We start from the raw sequence: 24,541 nt of genomic DNA, 5'->3' as shown, positions 1-24,541 counted from the left end.
AAATTGAACAGTTATATGGAGACACGACTTTCGTATCATGACAAAAAAAACCCAAGAAGAGATACAAAGCATTGCTATAATCTGACTCTCTCCTTCACTCCCTAGAAAATTCTTGTTACCTGTATGCCCTACTTGGTGTTCCCTTCAGGAGTATCCTGTTGTCTCCTATTTCTGCTTTCACCTCTGCCAGCTGTGCTGCTACTTCTTGTTCCAGCTGCTGGACCTTTCAGTACAAGAGATCTCTTATACTTCATCCATTTTGTGTTATTTCAGTTTGGTAGACCAAAAGACAAATCAGTTGAAAAGAAGCCCCTTTCTCAAGAGCAAATCACTTGTGAATTCTGGTCCTGGAGAACTATCCATGCAGAAAGCACAAATTCCCTATATAGACAATATATAGTATGTGGCAACTTCATTAAGGAATTGTTTATTCAGCCTTTCCTTTACCAAGAAGACTTTTCTTCTAATATCAGGAACAGAACTGAGTGAACGTGATTTTCCCCATTTTGGCAGCCAGCCTGAGGAAAAGAGACGAAAAATGCTTCTAGCCAAATATTTTCAAGTATAGTCCTGTGTTCAACTAACACATGCCATCTCCTCCTTTCTTCACCCTGTTTCGTAAGGACACTTCAGGAAGTTTAGGCAATTAGTAATTAATTCTGATGTGCTGAATAAAACTTTTCACAAAGAACTGAAAACTTGCCTTCACCTTTTTTCTGAAACAAAATAAGCTGACATGCAGAATCAATTTTCTCCCCTTTCTCTCACCTGAAGCTACTATTTGAAGCTGACCAGAATAAAAGGAATTAAAGAATATGCAAGAAATGCCACTTTTTGATAAACGTACTGTCTGCAAATAAACTACTATATCAAATTCACTCAGACCTAATGGGAAACACTTGCTTTGTGAGAATTTATAAAATAACCATGCTTTCTTCCCAACATCTGGAATTACAGTTACTCTATTCACTTGTCAGTGAGGGGCATAATCAATTAGAAAGAAGAAAAAAAAAAAGAAGGAAATTGTCTTTCTACGGGAAGAAGCAAGCCATTGTGGCAAGATTTGGGGTTTCTTTCTTGGAAGCAAAGGGGAAGAATGGGCTATTTCATTTCTAATCAATCACAGAGCAACCATCTGTAAGATCTATTTCTCAGCGGTTTGCAGACTCTGTTTGGCTGCTCTGGGCACATAATTTCTCCTTTTTGCTTTCATGACAGAACACTGAAAGATAACAGCTGTTGGTCCAGTCACAGGTTTAACTAGACAGATACGGGAGATGGTCAAAAGGCTGAATACAGCAGTATAGGATGAAGCATTCGGGGGCTCTTCTTGGTGGATTGTATCCAGAGGTCTTGGGCAAATCTTGTCTCTTGTCATGGGACTGGCCTTGCTGATAATAACAGCTGTAAACTAAGCAACTGTGGGAAGGAACTGGAGAATTCAGATCTCTGCACCTGAATTTCACAGCTCAGAAAAACAGGAAATTCAAATAAAGGGGGATATAAAGAAACAACACAGAACTGGCTGGCTAAAATGAGGAAGTATTACCTAAATAAATAAATCTAGAAGATTTTACTCATTGCAAACAGGAATCTGGGTGAAATCAATGATAAGCAGACAGTATATTCATACACTACAGAGAGCTTAAACTAACAATGTAAGACATGAAATCTGACACTGTGGGCATAATATAAACAAGGCAGAATAACAACCACACCTTGGCAGCAGGATATGGAATGATTTGGAAAAGCCGAATTTATGGTAAAGGTAATAGGATAGTCTGGTATTTTGATGAATTAATATTTATGAAGGGCTAGCCCCATTCAAAGGTCAAAGGGAATCTGTGTGCACTAGATTTACTTACTTCAGGGAATTAAGATAAACATTTTTACTAGATTAGTACCAAAAAAAAAGTCTGCTCTGCTGCACAAGTGCCTTCTATTAGTTACTGAACCTAAGTGATATTTCAGTTTCGGTAAGTGGTGAGAATATTAGAGAAGTGATTATAATCTGGGTTGGAATGGAAGAACAAAACCAGACCTGAATGTAAAGCGTTAACATCCAAAAGGCCCTAATTTAGGGAAATTTAAAGTAATTAGAAAACTCAAATGCAACTAATACCTCAAGGATTTTAACATTGACGAATCTGGAGAATCTTGAAATCAATGGTAAAAAGTGAGCTGGAACTTACTCTCAAAGTAAAAGCAGGGGGAAGAAGCTGGAAGTGAGGATGGTGGAGCCAACCAAAAAGTCATCAAGAGTAGGCAGAGAACCACAGCAGAAAAAAAAAAAACAAACAAAAAAAAAAGAGGGGAAAAAAACCCCCGAAACCAGAAAGCCAGGAAGCCCAGCATTAAAACAAGAAACACCAGCTAAATTAAAAATTAAGGAAAATAAAGAGGTTTTTAGCTATATAAATAAGAAGAAACCAAGACAAAAGAAATTATGTCACTATGCAGACAATGGAGTAGGGATTAAAATAATTCAGATATGGCTGTAAAACTAATGGCAATTGCTTAGGTTTTGGGGACGAAGTAAACTTAGGGTAGCAGAGTGATGCAGTGGGAATATGATTTAGTATTTCTGGGTATAGAGCAAAACTTTTGGCAAAAGAGTAAAGCTGCCCATAAATAAATCCAAATTACAAACAGAAGTCATCTCAAGTATGAGCAAAATAAAATTCTATAGCAGTCTGTGTCTTCCTGAACCATACAACACTGAAACCCCAATTTCCTAGTTTTGGATCAGTCAGACTACTCATCACAGGGAAGTTACAGTAAGCATCAGAAGCCAGCACAAAAACAGGAGGAAAAATGGTTGCACGCAGAGCAATGCACAGGATTGCCAGGCTGTCAGCAGCCCAGGACTTACCCAATACCTCAGAAGATTTTGAAGAGCTAACTCAGGATTCCCAGAAATTAGAGGCGAGATTTCTTCATAGCTGCATTTCTTCAGAATTTATCTGGCCAAACTCTTTGTACAGTATAAATATATTCATTCAAGCTCACCAGTATCCCCAGACTCCCTTTGTATTTGGTAGAGAAAACCAGGCATTTAGGGTAAGATTCACCTGACCTGGTTTCGCTGTTACCTTAGGCTAACACTTTCAGAAATGCTTACTCCTTTCTGCTGATGGAAGAGAGACTATGGTACCCACACTGAGAACGCATGGAGACCTTCAGGTAAGCACCAGAGCCACAAGCCAAGCGACTCACAGAAGCTTCAACAGATCTCAGCTGAGGATGTGACAGAGGTAACCCTGACCACATCGGTACAGGCAAGCTGAGGAAAACAAAATGCTTTATCAGAAATATGAGCATATGTTTTATTATCCCCACTTCCTTGGGTTTTTTCTGCTATAAAAATCACCATGTGTTTGTACAGGACTCTTATTCTGAGAATGTATTTCAGTCCACACAAACATCTGCACTTAGTTAACGTTAGCCAGTGTCCAAATCTCAGCAAGATCCTGCTCTGATTATTTTGCTGGGAGTGTTTTTGCCAGCTTCTATTCCCAGAACACACTGGATTTATAGCTATGTCCAACCTCCAGCTTTGCCAGTTAGAAGATTGTAACACACACTCTCAAACTGAATGCCTTTTGTACTAGAACAAAGTCTTTCAAGCATGCTTAAGTAACAAGCCATTAATTTGTGCTAGCATATTTGATTAGCAGCAGAAAAGTGAACTATTATTGGATACAATTTACTGGTCTATATTTTTAATTATACTGTTTGACCCACCTATCTTGTCCAATTTTCTTAATGTCTAGCCATAAAATATGACCCTAGATTCAAGTTTTAACAAAACCTGTTGTGGCAATTTTGCATGAGAGCATAAAAGAACCTGGATTTTGAGTAAATAAACCAATTAGTATTTTTTGGAATCACTGTGTGTTTTTGACTGCTGTCCTGTATAGCTAAATTCAAAATACTTATTTAAAAAGAAAAGAAAAGAAAAGAAAAAAGAACTATTCAGTTTCATCTGAAAAGACAAACAAAATCATGCAGGATATAAATCAAAATGAGTATCTGTAAAAGAGCAGAGCAAGCACTTATTAAGCCAAAACATACTGTTCTTGCGAAGAAGCCTGCTTTACCCACTGTGCTTTCTCCAAACGTACATTTATGCAGTTCCAGACCAAAACTTTTTTGGAGCATAAGACATGAAGCATTCAGATCCCAGCAAAACTCACTGTGATGTGCCTGCCTAATTCCTGTGGAGCTGAACTTTGCCAACACTTGTGCACAAGCTTAACTTCATCACTGAGGTTGCTGCAGAATTATTGATGCTGTGTATTTCTTTGAAGACTTAATGTGATTGACAATTGCCTCAAACTGTGAATATGCCAATAAATGAATAAATAAATACATACATACACAAGCTGATCTCCTACCCTGCGCCTCACACACCCAACATACAATCTGAAAACAGATTTTCTGTGCTTTTTCAAGCAAGAAAACTAGTTTGGGATACACTTCCTCTGTATCCGGTTTGACTCTCTCAGCCCACGCCGAAATGCATCTGCTTTACTTTGGTGTTTAAAAACACATGTGCTAAAGAAAGACAAGCTCCAGGAAAAAAAGCACAAAAGAATTACCAAAATACAGTGAAACCTTCCAAACTGAAATACAAGTGATGTACCCATCAGTTTCTGTAAGCTCACATACCATTCATTCATATTTTTCCCTCTCAAATCACAGCTCTTGGCTCTGAGCAAACCAGCTTTTTCAGCTCCCCATCCCACTCCAAAGCAGGCAAAGATGCGAAATGCCCACCTGCAGACAGGACCAGATTCAGCTCTTTCCTTTCCCTCCAGCAACTTGCCCCACAGAAAGGCAAACAGAGCAGTTTTATTCTGGGACTGGACAGTCCCTGTTAGCATGCACATTTTGAAGAGTGGACTACTCAAGAGGTTCCACTTAACACAAGAGGTTCCACTTAAACTTGAGAAGAAACTTCTTCTCAGTGAGGGTGACGGAACACTGGAACAGGCTGCCCAGGGAGGTTGTGGAGTCTCCTTCTCTGGAGACATTCAAAACCTGCCTGGACACATTCCTGTGTAACCTTATCTAGGTGTTCCTGCTCCGGCAGGGGGATTGGACTAGATGATCTTTTGAGGTCCCTTCCAATCTCTAACATACTGTGATACTGTGATACTGTGATACTCAATGCTTCCACCATTTAAGCACTACCCCATCCGGTAACTGGTTGACCAACCCAAAGCTGTTTGCCTTTCACCACAGCCCCTTGTCCAGGAGGGAAACCAGGGCCTTCCTTCTCCAGCTCTAGCTCCAAAATGGCCTCTTCTCCCCGAGTTTCTATAGTCAACAAAAAAAAACCCCAAACAGGTCAAGGCATAGAAGGAGCGGGTGATTGATGTGCCAGCTCCCTGACGGGGCAGGCCCAGCTGTCCCTATAGCAACCCCAACCTGCAGAAGCTGCATAGCTGCAAGCCAGGTGTGCTTCTTGCTCTCACTCCTGCCACTGCCCCACACAACGTCATTCCACCTGGTTTTATGCATTTGGGGCAAATTGCTGGCAATTTTTCTCTCTCAGTCCAATGCCTGATGAAGGATGGACCTCTGGATTATATATGTTTTATGCTCCTTAGGGCTCGGTAAGGCCCTTCTTGCTCACTCTCTCACACAGGCACAGGGGTTCAAAGATTATTTAACCACCCCTTGGAATTGCAAAGGCTTATCTCATGGCAGCAGAATACCTACAATCCGAATATGTTAATAGCAAAACCGCTTACTTTTCTTTTGTCCCTGGTTTCGGTGATTCCAGTGTCCAGAAATGGGTAAACCTATCTTAGAAATGCTATCTATACCAGGAAAATACCATTCATAGAACGGTGTTTAAGTGTTTTTAAGCATAAAATATGCTCTTCTCAGCCAGAGATAATCCATAAGTAAGAAGGATATCTATACAATTTCATAAAGTGAAGGAAACACATCCCTAAATATCAGCTGAACAACCGCGTCTTCCACAGTTCTGCTGAAGATGTTTAGGGCATATGAACTCTACCCATCATCCCTAAATGCTCACAAAACCAACTCCTTCAAAGACTGTAACAGTCTATTCTAAATTTGAATTTATTTTCTGATTTTATTCTTTTTTTAATCCTCTGTCTTGAAAGGTGGAAGAGCAAAACTTACCAATCCAAAGCTCCAATTGTCCATGAGGACCATAAATCATTACTAGCCTTTATTCAAAACCTTGGTAACAGAGCATGACTCCAGTTTTTATTCTTACTACCACATTCTCTCAATCTTGCAGCAGAACTTCACTGGTATATCCCCAAGAAGCTATTTTTTTCTCACATACACAAACACCCAGGAAAATCAGTGTCAGTCAGTAGCCTCAAGACAAAACTTTACTGCAATTAAATAACCAGTGTTGATTTGAAGTCACTGTTATGCCTTTTACCATACATACATAGAGGGGGATGGAAACGAGCAGACTCATCATTAGCATAAAAATCCATCTGGCATTTGTATTGAGTACACAGATTCCACAACATGTACTGGTAGCAGTTCAAGGTCTCCTTTGTGACAGCTCAATTATTTCATATTGTGATAGAACCAGGTTCCGAAGACAAGCACCCAAGCTTTTGGTAGTGGCCCCTTCCATGCACTTATCACGAACACTGTCATGTTTTCATGATTCAACCAAGTCATGGAATGATAGTCCCTACCTGTCCCTAAAACTGTCAATAACACTTATAGAGTAATAACATTAATTATAATGAAAATATAGATAAATAAGAGACAATACCTCTTCTTCTGCCTCAGTTGCAATGATCTGAACCTTCAGTTTTTAGGGAAAAGGAAAACTACTGTTTTTATTTGAATAGAATCAGTAGCCCAAGTCATTCTCAAAAAGTAAGCTCTGAGTATCCCCTTGGCAGCATGGGGAATGAGACACCAAAGATGGCATACTATTCTAAGTGTAAAAAAAGTATAAAATTTTATTATACAAGTTAACAAGTAAGCATTTCATTAATCCATTAAAACACTTTATTACAAGTCAGTGTAGTTGAGTTATAGCTACTCTGCATGAAAGTTGATTCTGAGGTGAACAAACTGGCCTGTTAGTGAGTAGGCAGTTTGGAATGTGCATCTGTATCTATGCTATATCTATTTTTTTTAAAGGTATTTTGTGAAATTAAAAAAACACTGTAAACTTGAGAACTGTTGTTACCACGTGATACCATCTTTTTTCAGTGTTGACTGAAGTTTCTGTACATTTTTTAGCAGCTGAAGAGAGCTTCTGCTTTTCTGCCCAGGAGAAGATGTACACATACTTTTCCTTACAGTGACTGCAATCTCTTTTGCTTCCTTTTGGTCATCACACTTCAGTTTGACCTGAGCTGCCCCTTGCTTCAATTTCTGAGTTTTTCTCTTTAATTTCTGCACCTAGGAGAAAAGATTACTGATCAGAATATTACATACTCAGAAGACCTACAGCTGTAGAATTTACTGAACTTCTAAACTTCAAACTAAAGATGTCTAAAGAACATTTAAAAAAAAAAAAAAGAAAATTGAAACCTACTAATCTTGCACACAGTTGTCTCATTGTAACAGAAAGCACTACAGAAAACTGACCTCACCCACACTTAATAGGTTGTTGAACTCCTTAAGGTAAAAATGCTTGCTTGAGAGAGATGGAACTTCATCAGTCAACAATTTATGTTTACAATGGTCTTTTTCCATTTCAGATTGTACAACCCTAACCAACCTCTTCCCCAGCCAACCTATAAAATGTACACTTTATTCCTGGTTACTGTATCTAAGCAGCCTACTTCAAAGCCTCATAACAAAACTGGAAAACAAAATAAATAGAGTTGATTGATGAAGAATGTTTTTTAATGACAAATAATAAGTCTTGACTTGCACTTGGCATAAAAAGGTCACTCCCAAGGATAAAATTAGGCTGGAAGCATTCCACATGCCAATTTATGCTTTAAGTCAATTTCTAAAAATAATTAATTTGTATTGCATTCCAGAACATATTATTAACTGTGGAACACAGAGATAACTATGGCATTTTTAGTGTGACAGGTTCTAAAAGCTGAAATATGAATCGATAACCAGGGCATGATGAACAATAATCAGACAAAGACAAAGAATGTGCTATTCACATCATGACCCTAAGGTGTATAGTCTGACAAGAGCACAGATAACTTGCCAGCAGATCTGCAGGCTGATAATAGGCAAGGATGACAACAAGGCTGCACCACATTTCATGTCCTATTCCTCTTCTCATCATTTGAAAAGGAAGGCAGGCTGTAGCCATAAAGATATACAAAAGGAATAAACAAAGGTGCAGTTGTTTGTCCATTGTCTGAGGTTCCTGGAGGATGAAGTCAGAAAGATTCTGAGGCAAGGAATAACACCATAATTTTTGGCTCTTCAAGAATACCAAAGATTTGTCAAAAAAACAGTTGACATTGCCAAGAGATGTAGTGAAGATGCAAGAGTCAGTGTTCTTGGTCCATATTGCTAACATGCAGCTCTGTTAATTCTACTTTAACATATCTGTGCTTGCAGTTATGTGGACAGTAAAAGATTTGACTAAGTAAAATCTATCACAGAATGAATGTGAATAAAACTGGTCAGATTTAAATTAACCATCACCTCTCCCGTTTGTAAGGTCTCACTCTGAGTTTTGTTTTGTTTCCTGTATAAGCAAAGTTCTTAGGTGAGTCTGTTTATCTGGAAACATAAGATGGAAGAACAGAAAACTGTCAACCAGAACTAGGGATTGCATTTTTGTCATATGTTCCACACCAAATTGCCACAAAAGGTTTTGAGCTGTTCATCTACAGAAGTGTGATTTTATACGGACATGTATGAAAAGCTCTATGGCTTTATGTCTCTATGGCTCTAAAACACATACTGATAGAATGCATACAGATTAGGAGTTAAATAAAACCAAAAGACTTGCCTGGCTATGATTTTGGAGAAGCTGTGGTCAACAGACTATTTGGTTAATAAAAAGCTTCAATATTTCAGTAATATAGAAGACATTTAATACAGTTTGTATGGGACCTATAGCTTCTATTTTCTCATTCCCCAAAGTGACAGGAGACAAAGGAATGAAATCTCAACATTTTGTCATAATGCAGTGAGCAGAACTGACAGACTGAGCAACCCAGCTCTGTTTTGCAGAACTGCCACAGGGCAGAAATCTTTCCCTCTGGCATACATTCCTAGCTGCCAGCTGTAAGCATTTTTTCTTGATTAAAAGAAGGAACTGGAGGTACAAGAACACTGAGCTAGCTGCCTAATTATAAACACACATACTGAACACCCTGGCTTAAGCATTTCAGTGACACTCTAGTTAATGACAACAGGAGGCAAAATTGTAGCACTACTGTATTACTAGTGTATTACTACCCAGAGTTTATATTTTATTCTTACAGTAGCCTCATGCTTTTTCAGCTTGGATATTTGTTTTCCTTTAATCTCCATTTGTTTTACAAGGCAATCCAGCTCCTGTTCTAGGTGTTCACGAACTTTGGAGTCTTGAGTCTCCTGTATCTGCTTCAGAAGTTCTTGATGCTCACTATTAAAGACAAGAATAGCACACAAAGTATTCATGGTACAGTCTCTGAGACTTCTTCCAGTATTTTCAGTGTATTCCAGGAGTTGCTAGCCATTTTCTCCAAAGTACACCAATTTAGCATGATTTACCCTCTCATACAATACACATTAATGTGGAATATATTCACACCAGAAAAGGAAAAGTTTTTACACTAATTTGCTTATTCCACATTTGTAGCTGACGTGCATCTTATTCCTCCCTTTTGCCAAGATAAAACAGCTACATGTGAAACAGTATGCAAAATGAGAATCTGGAAAGTGAACAACAGCTATGCAGTATGGTATTTTCACTTCCTGTTCAATTTAGTCCAGAATTTGGAAGCTTAATTTAATACATAAAAGTATTGTTTAAACTAGTACATTTAAATTATAGTTTTTCCTGACAGATTATTCAAATTAAAATATTATTCTCAAAAAGATTTGCAGTCAGGTGTGCTGGTTAATTAATTTAATCAGCTTAATTAACCAGCTTAATTACAAGAAATTGTGTATACACAATTATATGCATGATACCTAGATATCTGAAGTAGTAAAAACCAGACATACTCTTTTAGATAATCTTTTTACAAAGGTCACAGCTTCTTTTCTGCTTTCTGAGTAAGTGCTGCTCCTTGACAGGTTAACTGAAGCAACTGGTTGTTCCTATAAAAAACCATAATGCCTGTCCTTGTGTTACCATGAGTAAGCCGAACATTGCTTTTTGAAGAAAAGATCGGTTGCCAGTTTAAATTTTGCCACATCAAGGATTTCAAATCAGTGGGGACACCCTAACTGGTTTAACCAACACATCCTCCTCTGTTCAAACCACAGCTCATAATGTTGCCATGTCTCCTTCGACCAGCTATATAGCTTTGGCCTACAAGCCTGCATTAACAGGAAGATGCCTAAGAAAATGCTTAAAAACAGAAGATGCTGTTGTAATCCACATTTACTTGTATGGCTAAAAAGACACACTCCCGTCTAATGAGTAAGCTTCTTCCACACCCTGCCCATTTTCTGGCAGGAGAGTGTTCCTCTTCCACAACCCCCTTACAGGACTGGCAAGTTCTTCTGCTATCAAGAAGGAAAGAGTATGAATGCCTGACTGTCTCATCAACAAAATCCCATGAGGTACCCACATATGGAGAGAATACAGGAAGAGTGAGTACAAAGGAGTAGCCTACACATTGTGTAACAGGCGTCATCTTGCCACAGCTGAACTAACCTATTCTACCACCCAGACTGACTGCATGCTGCAGTACTACTCAACATTAACATCACTTTTGCAACCTTCTCCAGGAAAACATTCTTGGTCTACTCCGTAGGTCTCAGAATATGTTCAAAATTTCTGAAAAGCACAAGCTTGGAAGACTTTCATTTGCTGCAGCTGTTACATCAGTAGTGGCTTGGTTAAGTACAGGATGTGGAAGCAGAAAAACCCAGCTGAAGAGTGTGTTGCTTGCTCATAGGATCAGTTAAATACCAGGAAAGAAATAATTTTTTGAATGAGAAAAATCCTACCAGTCAGGGCTGCTCAGGCCACTCTGGCAACAAGTAGTCCTATACTTAAAACAGGCCAGATTCAATTATAGCACACTGTCCTGGGTTCAGCAGTAGCAGTCATTTTTCTCCTTCTCAGTAGCTGGTGCAGTGCTGTGTTTTTGACTTTCAGCCTGGGAACAGTGCTGATAACACCGATGTTTTTAGTTGCTGCTAAGTAATGTTTAGTCTGACCAAGGACTTTGTGAGTCTTATGCTCTGCCAGGGAGGAGGGGAAGCTGGGAGGAAGCAGAGACAGGACACCTGATCCAAACTAGCCACAGAGGTATTCCATGCCACAGCACATCATGCCCGGGATGTAGAACTGGGGGCAGTTACCCAGAAGGGCTAGATCACTGCCGGGGTTAGGCTGGGTATTGGTCAGCAGGTGGTATTGTATTCTCTTCCCTTGTTATTTCCCTTATCATTATTATTATTGGTGGTAGCAGCAGTGATTTGTGTTATACCTTAGTTGCTGGACTGCTCTTATCTCAACCCATGGGAGTTACATTCTTTCGATTCTCCTCTCCATAGCCTCTGGCAGTGGGGGTGGGGGGAAGGGGGGGAATGAGACTGCGTAATCTGATTTATGGCTGGGCTTAAACCACGACACACACCTGTAGCTTCACAGAGCTACCACTGAAGTCACTTTTACTCATAACATTAGGGGTGAGTACTCACAAGCTCATTTGGCCCAGCTCATCTTGCATGGCCAACAGAAGGTCAGAAAGGCTTCTGGTGGCAATAGGTGATGTGGAACAAGAGGATACAGATTCTGAAAGGGCTGTGTGTCCTGAAATCCCAGATGTAGCTCCTTCTTGGCTTCGTGATGAGATACATGGATTGTGATGCTTCATAATGTGCAACACACTTTGAACGTTTGCACTAACAGAATGGCTGGAGCTGACAGACTTAAAGCAGAATTATTAAGTGGTTTGCATAAGTGATTAACAAGTACAGTAAAGAGACTTATTCAAACTGTAGGTGCTAATTTAGCGAGATTTGGTTTCACTCACCTTCCCAGCTACAAAAGGTAGTTCACCAGCCCTTACATGTAATTGTGAAAGGTGCATTTTCTTCACTGTAGGATTTCTCTGCCATAAGATAGAAAAAGTAATACAAGAAATTCCAATCTGCTGACCAAACAGCTTGAATTTTTTTTCTTTTTTTCTTTCCCCTAATAAGTAAAATTCAAGTAAACAAGCAGTGAAATGTATCACCTTTGTTTCCCTCTGGTTTAAAGAATAATTTCCCACCTGTAAGTGGAAAGAGTAGTACTTTTCAACAGCCAAGACAAGAAAACTTTACTCCAGATGCATTTAGCAGATATTTTGACAATTAGGTTGACATAAAAGAAATTGAACTTTGCTTACTTAATTTTGCAAAATCACGGTTGCAAAATTTTGACTGACTTGTGTTACAAAATGAATGCTCTTGATTTCAGCAATCCCCTCAACACACCATCTTAAGATGCCTAGTTAAAACTGCTTTGGAAACTAATCTTGCCAGATAAACTGAAAGGTAGCAAAGACAGGACATGGGGGTGGCATTTGAGAGTGTAACAGAGGTTACTATCATGCTGGTAAGGCAAAGTTTCCAGTGAGGTGCTACCTACCAGCCCTAGGACCATCTTAATTATCAAAGGGAAAAAACAACCAAACCAAACCAAAGAGGTATTCAGCACTGTTTTCCTTTGGAAATGGAGTAAAGTGCAGCAAACACACCAAGTACCTCTTACATCAACATTTTTCACAAATTCCAGTATCTGTATGAGTCAGATACTATCAGCAACAGTATGGTAATAAAAACCTTCATGTCACCTTCTTAGTTTTTTTCTTCTTCATGTTTTTCTTTTTAGGTTCATTTTGAGATGTCACTGAAGACAACAAAATTCTGTTTATCTCAAATCCTGTTTGGAGCTGTGGGAATAAGCAACAAAGGAAAAATATTAGAAATATGAAACCACATGGTTTAATTAATTCCCTCTTTCACGAATGAGAACCAATTAAGGTTCTCACGTATGAGATGGTAAGAACCAATTAAGGGCACTATTACCTGCCCTGATAAGAAGACACAAAATACACTTAAAAACTGAACAGATTACTAGGATGGCAGGGTATCAGGCAGATCTTCTATCTTAGAAGTCCTCAATTTTAAATTCAGCTGCAGCAGCTGTATTTTTCCACTGTGAAAACCAGCAACTGAGATAAGCCAATCACGCCCCATGCTGGGGATCTGATCATAAAATCCAAATAATATGAACGTTTGGATCTTACAATCTAGGGGCAGAGAGAACTGAGCGCATCTGCGTGACACTGATGTCAAACCTGCTGGACAATCCTAAGATTGCTCTCTAGTTTAGCTGACATAAAGTCCCATGATAAACAGGATAATAGCTATTCCCACTCAAACATAGGACTAGGACTTTGTTTTGGCATGTGTAACAGTTCCAGCTAAACAATGCTGGAGGTCCATCACAAAAATGAGGTAATTCTTGCTTTTCTGTCATCAAAAGGTAATGAACCATCCCACACACAGTTTCCCAACCCAGATCCAACAGACCTAAATCCATCCTACAGTGAACTAAGATGGTACTAATACTAGTTTAGGACTTGGTTTACTACATCAAAATCCTTTCTTGAGCAAATGTTTATACTGCTGTTCAAGTCAGACTATCTGATCTGTGAAAGTCATTCTTACTATATTTCTCAGAAGATAAAATCCCCATGCTAGGCCTTCTGCTCTGCATCAGCAAGCAGCCGAAGCAAGAAGCCCAAAATCTGCAAGTTTTCAACTGTGTCATTATTCTGAATTCTGGAGGTGGTCAGATACCTGGGCTACAATCTGCAATTTATTTCAAGCTTCCTGGACTGATGAAAGCCCGTCATCCTTGGATGAGGTATAAAAACTGACAACAGTGAAGAATTAATTTAACCTGTCAGCTCTGCTTATGGCTATGGTCTTCCAATATAATTCTTCAGCTTTGAACCATCACCCTCTAGCTCCGAGAATGCCACCACAAATTGCTCTCTTTTTAAAATAGCTGGTAATTCTCAGTGAAGTGAGTTTTGGGATACTACTACTTTGTCCCTTTAACAAAAGGTTTATTTGATTTTGCTTTCTTTGGTAAATATTCCTCTCTCAGATGGTGATCCAACAAACTGGTTACAGCCTCACAGAATAATGAATTATTCAAGCTCTCACTTAATGAACAATGTAACAGAATCACTGATTAAAGACTTCTCCATGTACAGTCCAATATATTATATTTCAGCAGATCTGAGCAGGAAGAGAAAAACAAACAGAATAACCAACCTTGCTTGGGTTATAAGGTTTCTTACATGACCACTTTCTCATTACTATAAGTTAAGGTTACATGATTTAGTTGCAGATTCTCTAGAAATTAATTTTCTACCCAGATCACTTATAGAAGCTTTTAGGCTGATGAACTGTATTATTAATACAAAACCAAGTATAATCCTCCTTGACTGGGATATGCAATTCACCTAGTAAGCTTTATACTATGTAGTTTATAAGTAGCTTAGGTAGTATTCCAGGAGTTCTGCCTGGGTAATAAACATGTGCAGTTTAATGTCATTAAAAAGGGTATTTTAGGCAGACAATAGAATTCTTCAGTCATAAAAAATACGATAAAATAAAACCTTTTCAGTCTACCTGAGCTGTTTTGTCTTGTACTAGCTTACGCTGATGCTCCTCTTCACAAAGTTTTTCTTCTAGGCGTTTGATCTTGTCCTGCATTTGAAGGCAAGAATGATTAGTCACACTTCAGTTTGCCATGCTGAATCAGAAGTCTGAAGTAGGCTGCAATTGTGATCTGGGATAAAACAGGACTGTAGGAATTTTTAAAACCCAGACTGAAAAAATACTCATGCAAATGAAGCCAACATGGCATTCAGTCAGGTATGCTTTATGATCTTTAGCTTTAACAGAGGAAACTCTTGCAAAACTTAGTTCTATTAAAAGTATGACATACAAATTATATCAAATTAATTACTTTCAGACTGTCATTCCATGCATGCTTACTTCTGCAATTCTCTGAGTAGCAGTAAGTTTAAGGCACTCTTTTTCTAGCATTTCAAGCTTTTCAAGTTTTGCATGCAGTTTCAACCAGTTCTGATCTTCCTCTTTCTGAAGCTGGGCCTAGAAAAAAGTAAGCAATAATGGAGATGGCAGCTGACTCAGATTGTTTCAGGCAGCAAAAACCCAAACACACTACCCTAAGGTGTTTTAACTAGTTTAAATTTCATTTTTCTTAAATTGCTAAGTGATGAAAAACACCAGGCAGACAAAGAAGACTCAAGTTTCCAGCAGCCTTTTTGTCTACCAAATGTGCAAGTATTAGCATGGTTTTGCTCATTAAGAGTTCCACCTAGGGAGTCTTTTCGTACAATTCACTGAATGGTTGTCATCAACCAGTCAGACAGTAAACTGCTTCTGTTTGGTAGCATGCTGATCAGAGCTGAGGAAAAAATATGTCTACGAAGAAGTTCAGATCTTACACATTTCTACACTTTTTAACTATATTACTACTTTGTTAGCAAGGGCTTCACCTGTTGTTCTAAAACCGTTTTATTTTCCAGTTCTGCACTGGAGACCATTTCCTTCATGTAATCCAGCTGTTTCTCCAGCAGGGAGCAGCGGGATTGTGCTGCATTTAACTGCACATTTATACCTACCAGGAGAAACAAAAGACATTCAGTACAGCAATGGGAGTTACACAGTTAGCCAGTCTGCCATCTCATTGGGGAATTCTCTGTCTTCAAAATATGCAAGAAAAGTTTTGTTAGTCTGAACAAGTCATGTGGTTAAAACACATTATAGATATAAAATATGAGAATCAAAATGTTTTTCCAGAGCTAGTTTCTAATTTGGATTCCAAAGGTGTGAGCACTGCAGTTACTTTGATTTATATCAGCAGATATCTAACCAGAATCTGGTTTCTTCTGCTCTCCTCACTTTTCTGAAGTTAACAGTGTAATACACATAAGCAGCTGCCTGCTTATTGTAGGAGTTAAACATGCCACCTGAACTCTACTTATGGTTTAAAATAGTTTTATGGGTTATGCAGTACTTCGTTAATATATGTAAAAAAAATATTTCAGCTTTATTGAGATATCAAGTTCCTGCCCCTCCCCAGTTCTGAAGAAAAAAAAAGAAAGGGGGAGTGCATTACTTAGAAGTGTGTCAAAACAAACACTCCCTGGATTATGCAGTCTTGGAGTTGCTGTAGCTACACCTTATCACTCAAGAGAAATACCTTTCCTCTGTTGCATCAGTTCTTCATGTACTGTGTCCTTTTTGTAGGATTCACGCTCTACTGCCTTCTTATACTGAGCAGCTGCTATGGAGAGGCTGCGCAGATTATCTTCAGCTTTTGACTTCTCCAGCTGTAGACGGTGCATCTTTTCCTGAAGAGTTTTCATGGCTGCCACTACAGCTAGCAAACAGTACTTCATTTTACAAGTGATCTTCCCAGGATCACTCATAAAATGAATTATATTCCCAAGCAGTACACTAACACATATAGAACTTTTCTGGGAGAAAATGGATATGTTTACTACATAACTGAGGTGTAAAGCACAGGTCCTATGAACAAAACTATTTTCACTCCAAATGACAGCAGCACAAAAAATATTGTGGGAAATTGAGTGTAACGAACCCTGGGATTTCTGTTTACACAGACACAGAGAACACAGGTATCCAAGTTAGGTCACAAGTTTTGGTGTAATGCAACTGGTGGGGACAGACTGAAAAAACTAAAATAGACTTGGGTCAGGGGGGAAATCAGATACAAAGGGGCATTTTATTAGATGATGCATTTAAAAAGCTTATTGTTTCAAAAGCTAATGATTCAATGCCTAGTTTCTTGTATTTGATGACTCTTTAAACCGATTTCAGCTACAGGAAAAGTCTACTAGCTCTCCAAAAGGTACACACACCATTGTAAGTTCAAGACATATACTGTACTGACTCAAGCTTTTTTTCTGATGCATAATTCTTAATAGTTTCCCAGTAGCAATTTTCTCAGTAAAGGAATACCCAGCAAATATTGCTAGCTCCATAACAATTCTCATCATCTTATCATAGCCCCATTATAAATATTTTTTTTAAAAAGAAAGCAGAAACCAGAGAGCAAAAAGATCTTTTTCCATCTTTCTACTGACATGCCAAACTTTTCCTTACTTAAGCACTTAGCTGCATAGCATTAAATTGACCATTTTAATCCAAAAAGCCCAAGCTCTGTATGACAAAAAATTACTATGTAAGTCACATATTCTTCAAGTGAAGAACAATGAACACATGCACACACATAGGCTGCGCAATACTGTAAAATTGTCCATGATAGCAAATCTAACCATGGTATCCTTCTGATTCATGGAGCTCTCCAGATATACTAAACCACCAAGCATTTTCTGGTAAGCTCCAGAGAGTAATCACCCATTAAGGCACATGACAACCATAATAGACCCATATTTCCTGGGACCCAGCTTTCCTGGGAGTCTGTGTCATTCAAAAGTTCTCCCAAGGCATCATACCACACAAATAACCTTAGAAGTTATTTTAAGCTAGAGGGAGTCAAATAGCACTACACAAAGCCAATTTCAAGTCGGTGTACTACCATATGAATTATCTTTTCTTTTTCTGTATTTGAAGTCATTAACTGCTTCTGCTGAGTTTGAAGCATTTTCCTTTGCTTTTAGAGGAAGTCTGACAACTCTAAGTTAAACAATTTTCAAAGCCAAAGTTTATGAGGATGTTAGAAGACTTGCAGTAGTTTCCATTCCAGACATATGACTTCAGGGAGACTACTCCCGCAGGACACATATACATCCTGTCTCAATGTCAGTCTGATAATTGCAGTAAGTCATTGAACTAAGTAAAACAGAACAGGGAGTTTTCTCAAGAGATTTCACATGGAACAATTAAAAAGAACACTTTAAGGACATGTTTTGGCTTTACCTTGGTTATTGGAGATAGAAGGCCTGTCACCACCAACAGCTGCCAACTTTTTTGATTCTATACAAGCAAAGCCTGCAGGAAGCATCCTATCTGGTGGCTGAAGAAAGCTTCCTACGAAACTGTTCTTTGATTTGGAACCCACAGCCTGTAAAACAGAGCTATTTAAGGCTATTAGATCTTTAACAGACTATGTAGCAGTTTTTAAAATATGTCACTGTGCTGTCCCTGGCCCTGTTCATATTAAACCAGATCATGTGCAATCAAACAATACTTAACCCCCCCCCAAAAAAAAAAACCACCACAGCACAGATGCTCAGATGAATCCTGCATTTTTATGCAATTCCAAAATGATGCCTTTCATAACATTAAACATATTTCCCCTCAACCACCCAAAATTTTCCAAGATGTTTCTTGGTGCTTTCTAGTAATTTCTACTGATCTTTGTCCTTTTAAAAGCCAAGGATTAACATTTTATATTATCTATTTTATAAACTTCAGTATCTATCTCCCATTCAGTAGTCCCTGCAGAGCAAGCATTCCACATTTTACAGCCTGTTTTCTTTTGCAGCCTTCTTACTGCTCTACTGCCTTTTTACATACAATACATAATAAAGATACAGTTCTCCACATTTAGTGCTGAGATCACAAAATGATATTTAACATGCAATATCCCCAACATTCTCCCTGTTATTAAGTCCTAGTTTTCCATTCTCTTTTCACAATCTTTATTTTGTCAGAATCACATTTGAAGATAGATTACACCCTGTCACATAGTGATCTCTTTGACACTCAAGACATGGACAGTGAAAAGTGCAGAAAGTGCTTTAGTTTAGTACAACCTCTAGGAAGTTAAAGTATGTTTTAAATCACACAGCAGGTACCTAGTAAAGTAGTACCAAGCATTTCACTTGATACAGTGTAAGAAATTAAGAGTTATATACAGCTTCAGCTTACAGAAAACCAATTTATTTGAATGTTCAATGATGTAACTATGGTATCCCTCAAGCTTAAAATACTAGGCATGCAACTGGAACAGGTTTCCCATGTGGGCAAGGCTATTTACAGACACTAGCTCTCAAGAAAGTCACCCAAAGGAGGTATCTAGTAACAGGAGGAAGAAACCCACAGCAAGACTGGAACCTGCTGATGAAGCGCACCCCAGGAAAAGCCATTCATATTGGGTGGGCAGGGAAAAAAAGCTTCAAGGAACAGCTCTCCCAGCACTGTTTCAGAGGCTGTGTAAGGGAGAACAAATATCACCTGTCCACACCACCATCCACACAACCAAAGCTACACAGAAATCCTTCCTTGCTCCTCCAAGCTGTCATCACAGAGATGTTGACCTGGGCATCTCTTCGCCAGGGTTTTCTTTACTCAGGGACTAACACTCCCAGGGCAGGGACTAACATCCACAGATCAGGATGGCCCCCGGGCACCAGCACGGCCCACCCAGACCCACAAAAGGGGAGCTGCCCAGGCTATCCTAGCACAACAGACCTTCTCCCCATGGGGCCCTGCTGTCTTCCTGCCCGAGCCCAGGCCGCTTGCCTGCGACTGCAGGCAGCCAGGCATGCCAGCATCACTGGAAAGAAGTCTCAGCTGGTGACCCTGCCACATCTGTGGCCACACAGGCTGTTCACAGGCCTGCACAGCTCTGTCCTGGAGGACTGGGAAACACCGCACAGGGACAGCCAACAGCTAGGCCGGGCAGGTGTACCGGCCATTTCCAACAGCACAGGCAGCACTGGCGGTGAAGCACACAAAGCAGGGAGCAGCAGAAATCACAAGGTATGGATGGGAAAGTCCTGTGGCCACAGAGGGGGTTACAGGGTCAAGACAGGAGAGGAGATGGGCCTGGCATGGTATGGTGCACCAACATGGTGTTCCACAAAATAATAAATAGCAAACTCACCAAATTTCCACTGTTTCTCAACCCCTACATGTTGGTGATGAAACATGATCAAAAAAGGGTCCATATAAATGCACACATGTGCATGCAATGAGCTCTGCACCGCTTCTGTGAACAGAGGAAGGCAACTTGGGAAACTCCTGAGGAAGAAAGTGGGTTTTCCTCAGCCATCTAACCTTTTGTCAGTCAGAGTAAGTGGAGACTCACCTTTCCTATGCCCTCCAGTGTAACATGGCTCCCTTACACACCTGCAGCTGCTTTAGTGTCCCTATGACTTCCACATAAACAACTTCTGCCGTTTCCAAGGAGATGAGTCTGTGGACAGTTGTAAGGAGGGCGGTGATCCGAAGCAAATAATGAATAAGAGAGGGAGGGAATACAGCACCAGAAAGTTTTAGAGTCTGTGGTCAAGATCAGTAACACACAGGTGGGGGGGGCATGGGGGACATTCTATTCAGGAGAAAGGGAAGCAAACCCCTTTTGTTCTGCAAGTGAAGCCAGAGGAAAAGTGAAAGAGGCCAGCTCACCAGCCCCGGTGATATTGATCCAGCTAATATAGTGTAGACTTCAGTATAAAAAAACCCAACTTTGCCAGCATAGCAGAGGGTAATATGCACCCTGCAGCTGGAGGGGGAGCACCTCAAGCTACTCCGAAGAGCACAGGCTTAGAAAGGGGCATGAAGGAATACAGCAGTGCATGACCAAGACACCTGTGTTTGCAGAACCCTTGCTGTGGACATAGTTACGGATGCCTTGCTTTGCCACAGCTTTCTCAGATGCAAAGGCTGAAGGAATGGTTGCTATAGTGCTTAGGGGCTCTGTCAGCGTTATTACTCTAGTAGATGTGCTCTGGTGGAGATGAGTCTTTTAATATCTTAGCCAGTAAATATAGTTTATAACAACCACCCTGCATAGGAGTCATGTCTACAATACTGCAGTCTGCAGGGAAGGACATGGGCCAGGAAAAGGACCAAGTCACTCTACACCAGCAAGACATCACCAAACATGCTGGGCACTTTCAGACCACTAGGACAAGAAACATATCAGGAAATAATTAAGTAGCCTGACGTATGTTTGGACGTCAACTGTCCTGCCATCAACTTTTTCCCTCACAAGTATTTAAGTTTCTATAAAACCATCACAGACAAGTTTGTTACACAGCCCGAATCCATTGCCAGCTTAACCTACCACTCTTTTATTTCATGCTACTGTGGATGATGGTACACAGCCCTAGAGAGATGCTTTAAAGCAAATACTGCTCCCCCAGTAGTGATGTTTGTACTAAGGCTTGTATGAGGCTTAGGGGAATTTAGCACTTGAACAACACCCGTTAAAGCAGCCAAACCACGTTGTTTAGACAAGTCCTTTGTTGAGGAAATTAGTGCACCAACTTGAGCCTTGGGAACAGCCAAGGTAGAAGTATGCATATTAAACAGAGGCTGGCAAAATACCTCACGGCAGAGGGGGTTGGAGGTAAAGAAGGAAGAAATACTCCTCTCCCACCCCAGTAGCCTGCCCTGTTGTGGTGAGTCGGGTGAAGCACTCGCACTATGCAGGTTGCATCCGAATCAGCATTGGCCGTTTGGATTTTTTAACCAGAACTGGTCTGTGCTGGTGGATGCAGTGGTGATGCTCAGATGTCCAGTGTTATTTATACAGAAACCCACAAAGTACATACATACACAGCAACAAGCATGGGGCAACTCAATACTGACCATGGGCTTGCCATTAACCATCAGTCTGGCAAAGCCACCTTTGTTTGACTCCAAGCCTGAGTGAGGAGGCTCCTGGAGTGCAGGGTCACACAGCTGCAATCTTGCGTATGGTGCTAGGCACAGAAAACTGCTCTGTAAAAGCACTTCACTAATGCAATTACACTGCCTACCTCCTACCTTGCTGCAGCTGGTGTGCTCACCCCTGGGATGTGAGCATGAGCAGCACTGGTCCCTTCAGTGGGACCATTTCTGCCTGTTGGCTCACCATCACATGCAGGCTGGGAGCGAGCTTGCACAAAGGCTGTTAGGAAGCAATTCCACAATCCGATCCATTCCTGTATACATGACTTCAGTGCCCCAGAGGAGAGCAAGTAAGCTGGAGTTTGGTACCTTAAGACAAACAGAATTTCCCGTTTCATCATGGTCATGCAAGTACTAATGTGATTTGCCTTTACACTATTTATATTTGTTTTTACTGAATGTGGCCTGCATTGAATGCCAGAGTACTGGATCAGACTGCTGTAAAAATCAATTGACATTTTAGTTACTGCTGTCTAGTACAAGTAAGCATGTCAACAGTGGAGAGTTACTGAACACCGAAATCCTAAATGTTACAGAGAGGCTAGCTGTGACTTCCTCATCCTCCTCCTCCCCTCCTTTGCATTCCTTCCCTCTATTCCTAGCCACATCATCAGAAGTTTCAAAAAAATTTTCTCTGAGGTTAAAAAGTTCAAAACCATTTTGCCACATATAGAGTTATGGCCCATATGGTAAAGCAGCATATGGAAAAGTTTTTTTCCACTGTGAACTATTGCAGATTCAGGGAATAATTCTGGCTTAACAGTTTCTAAAAGAGTATACACTACAGCAATAATGTGATAATGTAAGGGATGCTTCCACTAAACTCTTGAATGTTTGTTATCTCACAGACACCCTGATTCATTCAAAATCAACTATGAGGGCAACCTTTTAGAACCAAAAAGGTGCTGTCAGAGCACCTTCAAAAAGGAAAAAGAAAAAAACAGATTGAAGCATTTTTCAGAAAGCAATACAAAGATACCAATCTTTTGACCTGACCCACTGGGCATGTACAATTTATAGTGGGTTTTTCATAACTAAAACCAAAGTTTCAGATGAATCAAGGAATGATTCACTGTTTATCTGACATAAGAGAAAATTTTAAGACTTGCCCCAACACAGACTATACCAAGAAACTCCCAGAATGCTGGCTGCTGCTTTGTCTATTCAAGCCAAGCCTTGCTGGTGAAAGGTTATGTGAGAGGCCATTTTCATGACACAATCCAAATTGGTCTGCTTTTTACCCTTTCATTTTCCTTTGAGAACCAGGAAAAAAGCTTGGTCAGCTGTACTAGCTGTGCTGCAACTCTCTTTCAGCCTTACTCCTGCCAGACAAAGAACAGTCTTTCCAATGACAAAAAGAAATAAATAATGTTGTAGGCGAACTGCATTGTTGTTTTGGGAACACCCAGTCTGTAGCATCGTGACACAACTGCTTTAATCAGCCTGAAACATAAAACCTTGCTCAGGACATTATCTCAGTAACAGGTACTCCTGTGCCTTCTTTAATCTAAGAGGGTTAGAAACAAAATGGTGACAGCTGCAAAACTAATAGGAAGTGAAACCTCACTAAATCAATAAAGCATTTTAATGTGTTTTTAAGTTCTGTCAAGTCCCACTTTAAATAAGTTTAGAAAAAATGAATACAATTTGTTAGAGAAATCAAGGAGCTTGGGAGTTTTTTTAAAAACTTACACAGGCAGATCCATGGGAATTAGTCTGCTGTACAAGCTGTGACATACAAACTGACAGTCTCAAAACTGGATATATAAAGGTTAAATGATTGGTTTCTTCTTTGGTACTACCATAACAAAACCTATTAATTCCTGAATTTCAATTCAAACTGAGAACTTTCATATAATATTTTTTTTTCAGTCTTGGAAAAAAAAGGAAAATAAATTATATTGTGTTTTTTCATGACACTGTATGTACTGTGAAGTATGACAAAACCTGGTACTTCAATGAAGAAAAAAAATTCCTAAGGCTTTTATTTCATTGTGTGAGACCTTATAAGCATCATACTGATTTTTCTCTAGTTTGTTATTGCTAGAGATAAAAGAGAAGAAAAAAGAGTTGTGTAAGTCATTTCATTTTCTTTCTAAGTACTTTAGGAACAAGGCAAAAAAATAACCAGGTAGGAAAAAAAAACCAGATTTTTTTTAAAGACAAGATTTTTAGGAATAAAGCAAACTTGGGTCATAATGTCATTAGAGCTTTGCTGTTTTCTTTAATGAGCACAGCAGACCCAATTCCTCATTAAATTGGGCTTTCGTTCATAAGTGCATGATAAACTCAGATTCAATACTCTGTGGGGAAATAGAGTTGTTGCAAACTTCTTTAACCTGCTTGAGCAAATTGTAACTGAACTTAGCATTCAGAGGAGCAAGACCACAAATCCCTATCTAGTAACAGTTGCTACATTAGCATGAAAGCTACTGTTATCAAAATATTTACCTTTCTAAGCCTTTAATCAGTACAAAGTAATTAAATATAATCTTTTTGTAATAAGCATGAAATACAAAACCAAATGCTATCAATGGCCACTAACATACTTTCTTGCTTCCCTTGTAGTACTGTTCCTCATATCTTCTCCTTTTATCCACCCCCCTGTTACAGATGCTTTTACTCCCTCATCGCCTCTCTTTTCATTGTACTTACATCATCCTATAGCTTTGTTGCTTGCTCTTCTCCCTTTGGTATTCTTTTTCTCCCGCTCCCTTTTCCAGCA

The 24,541-nt window shown here is 39.6% G+C and overlaps 1 protein-coding gene across 2 annotated transcripts; it reads right to left on the bottom strand.

Moving 5' to 3' along the window:
- Positions 1-6,947: 6,947 nt before the first annotated feature.
- Positions 6,948-20,685, bottom strand: CEP57L1 (centrosomal protein 57 like 1). 2 transcript variants are annotated; one of them, XM_061366794.1, is made up of 13 exons: positions 20,228-20,685; positions 20,035-20,128; positions 18,112-18,279; positions 16,409-16,588; positions 15,702-15,823; positions 15,175-15,291; positions 14,806-14,883; positions 12,951-13,049; positions 12,147-12,224; positions 11,812-12,041; positions 9,430-9,574; positions 8,667-8,721; positions 7,290-7,422 (listed from the first exon to the last, which is right to left on the bottom strand). In XM_061366794.1, exons 3-12 carry the CDS (start codon positions 18,194-18,196, stop codon positions 8,704-8,706), a joined length of 1,152 nt encoding a protein of 383 aa, XP_061222778.1. In that variant the 5' UTR covers positions 18,197-18,279; positions 20,035-20,128; positions 20,228-20,685; the 3' UTR covers positions 7,290-7,422; positions 8,667-8,703. The 2 variants fall into 2 exon arrangements, with proteins under 2 accessions (XP_061222777.1, XP_061222778.1); XM_061366793.1 differs by lacking the exon at positions 8,667-8,721 and having other exon boundaries at positions 6,948-7,422; positions 20,228-20,680.
- Positions 20,686-24,541: the final 3,856 nt, after the last annotated feature.

The sequence above is a fragment of the Neopsephotus bourkii genome, unplaced genomic scaffold, assembly GCF_033783945.1.
Source record: "Neopsephotus bourkii isolate Nb327-2 ecotype Australia unplaced genomic scaffold, CSIRO-AGI_Nbou_v1 NB_1358, whole genome shotgun sequence".
Taxonomy (NCBI): domain Eukaryota; kingdom Metazoa; phylum Chordata; class Aves; order Psittaciformes; family Psittacidae; genus Neopsephotus; species Neopsephotus bourkii.
Note: the sequence above shows the minus strand (reverse complement) of the source record. Positions and strands in the feature narration are given on the sequence as shown.